This window comes from Petromyzon marinus, chromosome 57, assembly GCF_048934315.1.
Source record: "Petromyzon marinus isolate PM22_M1 ecotype Great Lakes invasive population chromosome 57, UKy_Petmar_22M1.pri1.0, whole genome shotgun sequence".
NCBI classification, from domain to species: Eukaryota; Metazoa; Chordata; class Hyperoartia; order Petromyzontiformes; family Petromyzontidae; genus Petromyzon; species Petromyzon marinus.
The window spans coordinates 9,718,837-9,729,209 of NC_133723.1; the positions used below are offsets into that span (position 1 = coordinate 9,718,837).

General features: G+C 55.5%; 1 protein-coding gene across 1 annotated transcript; it reads right to left on the reverse strand.

Moving 5' to 3' along the window:
• Window positions 1–410: 410 nt before the first annotated feature.
• LOC142905709 (uncharacterized) lies at window positions 411–9,874 on the reverse strand. The gene is made up of 2 exons (XM_076052760.1): window positions 9,789–9,874; window positions 411–6,153 (listed from the first exon to the last, which is right to left on the reverse strand). Exon 2 carries the CDS (start codon window positions 6,146–6,148, stop codon window positions 5,162–5,164), a length of 987 nt encoding a protein of 328 aa, XP_075908875.1. The 5' UTR covers window positions 6,149–6,153; window positions 9,789–9,874; the 3' UTR covers window positions 411–5,161.
• Between the last annotated feature and the right edge of the window lie 499 nt (window positions 9,875–10,373).

Genomic DNA, 10,373 nt, shown 5'->3' on the forward strand with positions numbered 1-10,373 from the left:
GCGTGATGGAGGTTCGCATGACGGAGGTCCGTGTGATGGAGGTTCGTGTGATGGAGGTTCGCGTGACAGAGGTTCGCGTGACGGAGGTTCGTGTGATGGAGGTTCGTGTGATGGAGGTTCGTGTGATGGAGGTTCGTGTGATGGAGGTTCGTGTGATGGAGGTTCGTGTGATGGAGGTTCGCGTGACGGAGGTTCGCGTGATGGAGGTTCGTGTGATGGAGGTTCGTGTGATGGAGGTTCGTGTGATGGAGGTTCGTGTGACGGAGGTTCGTGTGATGGTGGTTCGTGATGGTTGTTTGTGCTCCTTTGGCGAGACCGGCGAGGCATCGTGGCTCATATGTGGTGGGCGTTGTAATGGGTGCGACCTTATGGCGATGACAACAATTCACACGTGGGTAAAAACAGTGGGTTTTTTTATTGTTAGTTTAACGCATAGTCGTAGGCTTCCGCGACCAACATCATCCAAAATACAGGTTGTTTTCTCGGGGTTAGATCGCGTACATATAAATGTGTCGTGAAACCCACCACCACCCGTCACAGCCAATTAGTAAGGTTTGTCACGTAAACAGAACGTGCCAATTCGTTACAAGTACAACAAATCCACAACATTTACAATCTGAGTACCACCTTTCGCCAGTAATTGCAGGCGGACGGACAGATTTGTGGAGAAATTCCCCCGTTTAGTTTCTTAGAGGGATAGATGTGATGACGTCACTTGTGAGCCCTTCACGTGCGACGGTGGGGGGGGGGGGGGGTAATAAATTAATGTATATCAATTACAACGGGTACCCATTATTACTGTTAACTGTAATAACGTGCGTGCAACGTTCGTGACATCGACAGGCGTTCAAAACGGCGCGCGACGAAGGGCGGATCGCTTCTCCTGCGGTTGAAAGTTATTGTCAAAGTTATGAACCTCCCCCGAAAAAATATAATTTACAAACTCCACGTTTCCCCCCTCCCCCCCCACCCCCACCGCAGTCGCACAGAAACTGTTAAATAAATACGAAAGTAACGTCAACATTGTTTTATTTTTAACTCGATGACTTTGGGGCATGTCCTTCGCATCAAACATTGAATGTTTGGCAAACAAAAAGAAATGTAAAACGAGCGGTGTGGTCCTCACGTTGCGAGCCCCAAATCTTGCAGATTTGGGGCTCAGTAAATCTTGCAGATTTGGGGCTCACAACCTACTTGCTGCACCTCCTCGTCGGGTTCGCGATCGGGGCGGCGGCGGGGGGGGGGTAGTGCGAACGTAATTGTTTTTCCCCGCCCGATCAGCGGCCGCTCGAGTGAAATGACAAAACCATCAAAGTGCATTATACTCCCTGTAAACGTCCACGCCTGCCAACCAGGCCCCCTCCTGCACTGCAAAATATCTTCCGGATTGCCCGAGTCGTGTCCGCGCTTGCGGTGAAATCGCAGCAGATACACAACACGGAACGTGCGCAGCGTCACAACGCGACACCACTCGCAGCGTCACAATGCGTCACAATGCGTCACAACGTGACACGCACAGCGTCACAACGCGACACCACTCTCAGCGTCACAATGCGTCACAATGCGTCACAACGTGACACGAGCAGCGTCACAATGCGTCACAATGCGTCACAACGCGACACGAGCAGCGTCACAACGCGACACGCACAGCGTCACAACGCGACACGCCCAGCGTCACAATGCGACACCACTCGCAGCGTCACAATGACACTCGCAGCGTCACAACGCGTCACAACGCGACACCACGCGCAGCGTCATAACGCGATACCACGCGCAGCGTCACAACGTGTCACAACGCGTCACAACGCGACACAACGCGTCACAACGCGACACGCGCAGCGTCACAACGCGGCACGCTCAGCGTCACAACGAGGACTACTTTTTTTGAGCGGCACGGGCTCAGCGGCGCGTATTTGGCACGCGGAATGACACAGTGACGAGACAGTAACGCGGTGGTGTTACCACCCCCACTCCCCGTTATCGTCTCAGTTCTGTGTCCCGCAGCTATGCCATGGCTGCTTTTTACAGTGCAAATGCGATTCAGCAAACCCACTCCCCCCCCCCCCCCAGATTACTGCACCGTACTTTCGCACCGACCCTAGCCAACAGCCGCGCTCTTTGCCGCTGCCTTGCGTGATTCGGTTCGGGTCACCCGCTTTCCGGTCGTAAAGTCGGAAGTAGTAAAGCAGTGAACCTTGACCGTCACCAAACAAAACTCGAACATCAAATTCGCGCACCGCCCCGGCGGCTCTCCGACAACCGCGGAGGCAGCGGAGGCAGTCGGCCGCAGTCGTTGGCTCACCTTGCACGATGCCCCCCCCCCACCCCCCCCAAACAACAACAATGAGCGCGAGTAAAACGAGAAATAGGGAACAGAATGTGATTCATTTTTTTCTCGTCGGTCATCAACGGGTGACGACGACGGTGATGACCGGCAGCCGAATTTTTTTGTTCACAGTCATTCGGCTGGAATGGTTTCTCACTTCCGTAAGGTGGGGGGGGCTGTCGCGCCTGCGACAATTCACGAGCCGGGTACCGTAATCGTAGGGCATCATCTTAACTCAAAGCTTTCGTGACTGCAGGAATTCATATTCTTTGGGTCTTTCGGTAAAGTCACGTAGATAGGTTCAAATGAATAAGAAATAATAAATATAAAAATAAAATAAACTACCACGTTTCGATCACAACACAAGCGATCGTAATCAGGGCATCATGTCACTTTTCTTTTTTTTTAAACGATAACCCTCCACCAACCCAACACGGCCAACCAAAAATGGAGTGCAGCCTAAATGGTGCCGCTCCGTTCGGTTTAAAAACGGCCGACCGCTGGCGGATTGTTTGAAGAGCCAAAACGGCGCTAGCGGCGCCGAGCCCAAGATGGCCGTCGTGAGGTGCTGGCACAAAGGCGCCGCTGGGTGCGCGCCTGCGGGAAAGAGCTTCCCGCTGCGCCAGCAATGCTGTCGAACCGATTTAAGGACGAGATTTAATTGCCGGTCGATCGGTCGGGATTGGCAGCTGAGATTTTAGTATACATCCGGCAAATCTATTGTTTTTTTGGCGTATAATTATATAAATATATAGAATGTTTTGTTGATATTAATTATCCTCATGGCGGTACTCCGGGGTACCAAATAACGCAGAATGGCCGAGGCAATTAAAATATTTTATTTCTGGGCCACTATTTTTATTTTTCGCCAGGGGTGTACTTCACTCCGCGACTGGGGTAGCAATCAATCCGACATCGGTGCCACACCCCGCGATGTCGACACGCAGCGAGGACGATGGCGCCGAAACCCCGAACGCTCGCGGCACGCCCCGTGGTGGTGGTGGTGGTGCATCGTGAGGACAGCTCGTCCAGATGAGTCGACTGCCACGTCGCCGACCATCAACAGGCTAAGAATGACCGCGTCACGGACATTGCGCGAGAGCCGGAGTACTACGGTACCCCGGGGTACAGCCATGAAGTTAAAATATCTAGATAAATAATGTTTTTTTATATAAATATACGCCAAAACAAATATATAAATATATAGCTCATATAAATAAATATTTATACATTTATATAAATATATATCTGTACAAATATATATTTACATAAATATAATTACGTTCATATATTATGTACACGTTATTTTTTTTTTCCCTTGGCTCAGCTTCTTCAAATAAATCTCCGTGGACATTTTCTCTCGGATTTTTTGGGTCCGGTTTGCGGCGTGAGAGACAACAGCCACAGCAACAACAACAACAACAACCACAACAACAACAACGACGACCAAGAAAACCACTTCCCACTAAGAGGCCGCTGAGGGGGGGGGGGGGGAGCGCCCCCGCCTCCTCCGTCCATGGAGATCGACACCACGGCAGTGGCAGTACGTAGGGAGGGGGCCCAGGTAACCTCACGCCCCCCCCACCCCAACCGAAATCAAGAAAAACATCGCAACGTTCAAATGTCTCCCACCTCCGTCTCGTCCCTGCAGCTGTCTCCTATACCGCGTCTACGTCTCTCCGCACCTCCCCTCGCCTACGCATTCTCTCGCCTCGCTGCAACTCGGCCCCTTCTTGTCTACGTCTCTGCAAAATCTCCAGAAGGCGCGGTTGGCTACGTATGGGGGGGGGGGGGTGGGTGGTGGGGGCATGCAAGTTCAACGCACGCACCGTACGTACCAACGTACGCTAGTACGCACGCACATGTACGGTACGTGCCGTACACGTGCCGTATCATACGTAACATACGTACCGTACCAGTGAACGTACCGTACGTGCGCGCATCTCTCTCCTCTCACCTCTCACCTAGAACCCCCAAACCGCAATGGCCATCCCGACCGCGCCTTCTCTCTCGCCTCATTCCAGCACACCTCCGACGTCCACCTCGTCGCGAGAGTCTCACGGCGTGCCTCACTGGGAAGTTTATAATTTAAAAGGGGTGGGGATTGGGGGGCGGGGGGGGGGGGGTGGGGCTAGGGCGAGCACCACCACAGCCACACCGCCAGAGGTCTCCTCTTGGCCCTTCGTGTCGAGTCTCGGCTTCGACAAGACCACCACCAACGGGACTCACATTCGTGCCGCGTGCCGAGGCATCTTAAATATCCCCCCCCCCCCACATTTCGCAGAGCGTTCGGGCCTTAGAGCTGGGCCAGGCTGATATATTTTAGTGCAAATATTACCGTCCGCCCACGCGGTGCCATTTTTCGTCTTTTTTTTCTTCTCTTTCCGCAAAGAACATCACGCTGGCGAGGCTCCGCAAGCCCACAGTCGAAATCACACTCGGCGGGGGCGGGGGGTGGCAGAGTCTCGGATTCTAACGCAGGAGTTCAGCCATGTCCACCGTGAACCTGCCTTGCAAGAAAGCCCTCGGGGGGGGGGGGGGGGTGGCGACGGAATAAAAGTGAGGCACTCAGTGATGCAGGGCTCAGGGTGTCCGGCACGGCCGTCGGCGAGTCCGGCACGGCCGTCGGCGAGTCCGTCCGCAGGGGATTGCGACACAGCCAAGGCGAGAGTTTGATCCGGAACCCCCAGCGGACACGGCCATTATTGAACCTCCTTCGGAAGGAGACCCACGGGCGAGGCTTCGAATCCGAGTCCTCGTCGGGCTCGGCCGCCACCGGTCACGAACCCCCTCCCGTGACCGGGGGGCGAATCCGCGTGTCGACGCGGAGGCCGGTCACCGTAAATCGATGAACATTTCTCCGCACTCCGTGAAGCGAATGTCTACCGCCTTGGGCGAGCCGGCCCCCTCCTCCTCCTCCTCCTCCTCCCCTCGCGGGCAAACGCAGCGCCCGAAGGCGCGCCGCCAGAATGACGAGGGCCCACCGTTGGCATCTGTCGCCGGGCCTTCCCGCGCGGCGTCGCGATCGCCGTCTTCGTCGTCGTGGTCGTCGTAGCAGCCACGGCCCCCCCCCAGGTTCATGGCTGCCATGTAGCGGCCGACGCTCGTCTGTTTGCGGTCAATCATCGCGGACATCGTCTCGGCGGGCGGCGGTCGCGACCCCGGCGCCGTCGTCGCCGCCGTCGGCGCCGTCGTCTGAGAAAGCAGATCCGGCAGCCGCCGCGCCGGCGCCGGCGCCGTCGCCGCTGGAACCGGCGCCGCCACCCGCCAATCGGGCATTTGGCGGTAGCTCCACTCGTGAGAGGCGTTGATCGTGCCGGCCTGGCCTGGCGGCCGGCTTCGGTGCTTCGTGCACACGCGTTGCAGCATCGAGAAGATTTGCTCGGACCGCTTCTGCTGGTCCCGATGCTGCCGCTGCAGGTACCGCCGCTGGTCCTGATACTGGCGCTGGTGCTGTTGTATGTTGTGAGCGTCCATCACAGACATCGATTTAAAGTGCTGGTCTTGAGAATCGACCACCGCCAGCGACGGCGGCGGCGGCGGCGGCGGCGGCAGCGGCGGTTGCGGAGGAGACACCGGTGGCTGCGGCTGATTCGCACAGTCCAGAGGCCAGTTGTCGTAGCAGCTGCAGCACCTGCAAGTTTCGCAGGGTTCGGATTGGACTCCAGCCGCTGCCGCTGCTGATGGCAGCGGTACGCTCGGAGCTTCGGCGGGCGAGGGGCCGATGCCGTAGCCCCTGGAGTGAGCGTCGTCCAATGGCACGGGGGGGAAGGGCAGGAGGCCGCATCTCCTGGGTGGCGACACGAGGTTCGGAGCGTTCATGGTTTCTGCGAGACAGAGAGGGAGAGAGAGAGCGAGAGGAGGGAGACGTTCAAAATTTGAGCCAAGTGTGGGAGGGCGAGAAGCCCCCGGTGGATTAAACATCGATACAGAAGGTCGATCTCGAATTGCGATCGGACGTGTGGAGACACCACCACCACCACCACGAGTCGTAATCTTTTGATGCCACCGTCCGCCAAGAAATTATTCCGGAAACGAATCGAGGCAACCGTCCGACCAAGTCTTCGCCCACGAGTACAAATTTTGCTGCCTTCTGTAACACGGAGCGAGCCAATCGCCATCAGGGCCGGGTCGCCGCTCTACGGCGACGGACTGCGTGAAGCTTCGTCGTGGTTCAGCCGCCCGTGTAAACGTTCCATCTTCCGACCCGCTTCGGCTTCACGTGAAACTCATTTGTGTTGACCCGCCGCCGCCAACACACCATGCAAGATTTTCTGAGCGGGGTTTGTGAATCGCGGGAAAGTAAAATAATGATTGCGAAAATGTTGCCGTTTTTACATGTGACCTGCGCACCGCCGGTGTACCGCCACAAACGTCCATCATTCTATCTATTTATTTATTTATTTCAAGTTTACTTATTTATTTTGGTATAGCCCTGTGAGCCATTCAGCTCTTGAATCGGGTGCAACCACAACAAACAAAAAAAACAAAAACACAGTCAGTCCCCTATTCATGATTGCAAACTGTGAATCCTTCTACATTCCATGCGTCCTCTTCATAACTACACACACTACCCCATCGCACCACACCCCGTCACACCTCACCCCATCACGACTCACCCCGTCACACCTTAGCCCATCACTCTTCGTTATTCCTCCGTGCCACTCAACACCCGATTCCTCCTCTCCCTCATCACAACCGTCGTCCAGTCATTACTTGTTTGTCTCCATCGCCATCACTCATCCTAATGCCCCTCTTCCTCGCCGCCCCCTCTCCCCTCGCCTCCCGCCATCGGCCCTCCGTGTCACTTCCTCCCCTTCCTCTTCCTAACTCCCCTTCCTCCTCCTTCATTTGGCAGGTCACCGGCATTGGGCTCAAGCGAGCCTCCCTGCTGACGAGACACCTGATGTCAAAACGGCTCCAGACTTTTGCTTGCTTTGTTGAGAAAATTCTGCTGAAACGACGATGGGCTTGCGTAAGAAATACCCTTGAATTGTTTTAACCCGGAGGGACAGATTTGCCAAGGAGGCGAATTGTCTGCTAATGTTATGCCTAAAACTAAATTGAAGAAAAAAAATGTGTTACCAGGTAAGTCCCACTGAGCAACGCAGCTCTTTGTCAGAAGCCACCTGGCGATCACAAAGGAGAGCTCAACGAGATGGATGATGATGATCATCATCACGTGCACATGCACAGCAGCAGCCAACTACTTTGAATGTGTCTGTGGTATATATGGCGGATGGCTGAGTGCTGTCCCCTCGTGTGTGTGTGTGTTGAGTGTTTTCCTCTGGGGTGCTGAAGTGGTTAGCGCTACGCTGCGCTACGAACCCGGCGACCCGAGTTCGATTCCCGCTCACGGCTACCAATACCGGTGACGATTATGTGAACCGGTCATGGGCCTCCCCTAGGTCGGCTCAGCCTCAAATGGGTACCTGGTATGGTTTGTAAACATCGCCACTGGGGAAACAAAGGCGGCCGGGCGTGGTGCTGGCCACCCACCCCCTCGTGTGCCGTGCCGGCCTTCGTAGGCGCTCGCTAACAGCACTTGCCCCGGCTCTACGGGGGGGGATCTTTGTTGCCTCCGCTCTGCATCCCGAGTCTCGGTGGGACTTGCCATACAGACACGCAAGTATGTGTAGAGTGCGATAGAAGTTCAACGTGCATGCACATAACGGCAAATACAAAAATCCCCCGTGTAGCCTTAACAGGCTGTAGGGGGCAAGAGCTGTTGGCGAGTCGCACGGCACCCATGAGGCTACCGGCACCGTGGCACACGAAGGGGGTTGGTGGCCAACACCACGCCCGGCCGCCTTTGTCTCCCCCTGTGGCGATGTTTACTACACACCGCGCCAGGTAACTGGTATTGGTAGCCGTGAGCGGGATTCGAACTCGGGTCACCGGCTCCGCAGCGCAGCGCTAACCGCTGCGCGACCGCTCCCCACGCGACACAGCCTTTTGGGGGGGAGCGCTGTTAGCGAACCCCTATTAAGGTTGGCACGGCACAGGAAGCGCATGGGGTGTGGCACACCCAGCCGCCTTTGTCTCCCCCAGCGCTGTTTTGTTTGATTTCTTTATTTTACACGCCAGGTACTCATTTAGGGCCGAGCCGACCTACGGAGAGAATCTGGGCCGGTTCCAGCACCTCTCGCCACCCCATTGAGGCCGCACAGAAGGTTCGATCCCACTAAAACACGGACGTCAGACGCGGCCCGGGAGTCGAACTCGGGTCCCCCCCCCCCCACCACCACACACCCCCCACTTTGGTTTACGGCGCAGCGAGCGAACCGACTCACCATCTCTCCCTTCGCAAATAGCGGCAGCGGCACAAAGACAAATACCCCCCCACCTCGTGGAGCCCTTCACGGACTGTTGAAGGCTTCACGAAGGCCGGTCCGCAAACACGGGAGGGGGTGGGGGGTGGGGGTGATGTGGCCGGAACTGCTCCCGGCCGCCTTTGTCTCCCTCTTGGCGAGGTTTACTCCGCACCGCACCAGGTAGAAGTTTTAGTCTGAGTCGACCCGAGGGCAGGCCAAGAAGAGGTTCAAGTAAACCGTGACCGGTGTGGGCTGTGGCCGTGAGCGGGAATAGAACTCGTTGTGGCCGGGTTACCGGGCAAGGCCACTGAGCTACGTGACTCTTTAATCAGAAGCGACCTGCCCGTCACGAACGATAGCAGCTGGACGGAGTGACCGATCGTCACGTGGATATTCAGAGCAGCAGCCAATATAACTCGAAACGCACGCGTGGCGATGTCGAATCTGCATGTGGATGGGGAAACCCCCAGAGGAGAGAGACACCGCAAACTCCCAAATAGACAGCGAGCAGGCGTCCAGGCTCGGGATCAAACCCACGACCTGCTGTATACCGGGCGAGGTAGTTGACATCTCCTAGCCACCGTGATAATGATGAGAAAGAGAGAGAGAGAGAGACACCGCAAGCTCCCAAATAGACAGCGAGCAGGCGTCCAGGCTCGGGATCAAACCCACGACCTCCTGTATACCGGGCGAGGTAGTTGACATCTCCTAGCCACCGTGATAATGATGAGAAAGAGAGAGAGAGACACCGCAAGCTCCCAAATAGACAGCGAGCAGGCGTCCAGGCTCGGGATCAAATCCACGACCTCCTGTATACCGGGCGAGGTAGTTGACATCTCCTAGCCACCGTGATAATGATGAGAAAGAGAGAGAGACACCGCAAGCTCCCAAATAGACAGCGAGCAGGCGTCCAGGCTCGGGATCAAAGCCACGACCTCCTGTATACCGGGCGAGGTAGTTGACATCTCCTAGCCACCGTGATAATGATGAGAGAGAGAGACACCGCAAACTCCCAAATAGACAGCGGGCAGGCGTCCAGGCTCGGGATCAAAGCCACGACCTCCTGTATACCGAGCGAGGTAGTTGACATCTCGCCCACCTGTAACACACGCACACGAGGAACGACGAACACACGAAACGCGCCGTACCTGTGTCGCTTGTGTGGTTGTCTCTCTGCCTTGAGAGTTGCCTCTAAAGAGTCGAGCGGCTCACGTGGGCATCGTGACTCGTGTGGCCGCTACGGGGTCCGTTTCAGTGCCCTTAAGCAACACGCATCACGTCAATCATTAACCACCACCACCACCACCCCCCCGCCGCCGCCCCTTCGCCACCGTCAATAAACAATCATCGCAGGAAGTTCACCTACTGCAGGTGTACTGTACAAGCAGGTACGGTGGCAGGTTAAACATTTTAAATTGAAACTTCAAAATCATCGAGATTTTGAAGTTTTTTTTTCTTTTTCTTGCTGCGGTTCTCCCCACCTGATGATGATGATGATTGCTTGTGTTGCAATCGAAACGTCGTGATTGTATATTTTATTTTATACCTACGTGACTTTACCCAAAGAACCAAAAAGTATAAAACGAATAAACGAAGTAGCCACGAGCTTAAACAAAACGGCACGGGTGAAAAACTCGGGAGAGACAACAACAAAATACGCGGCACAGCAGGATCGCGATGTGTTTTTATTGTAATCGCCATCATCTCGGGTTCGTCATATTTGTTTCATTCAG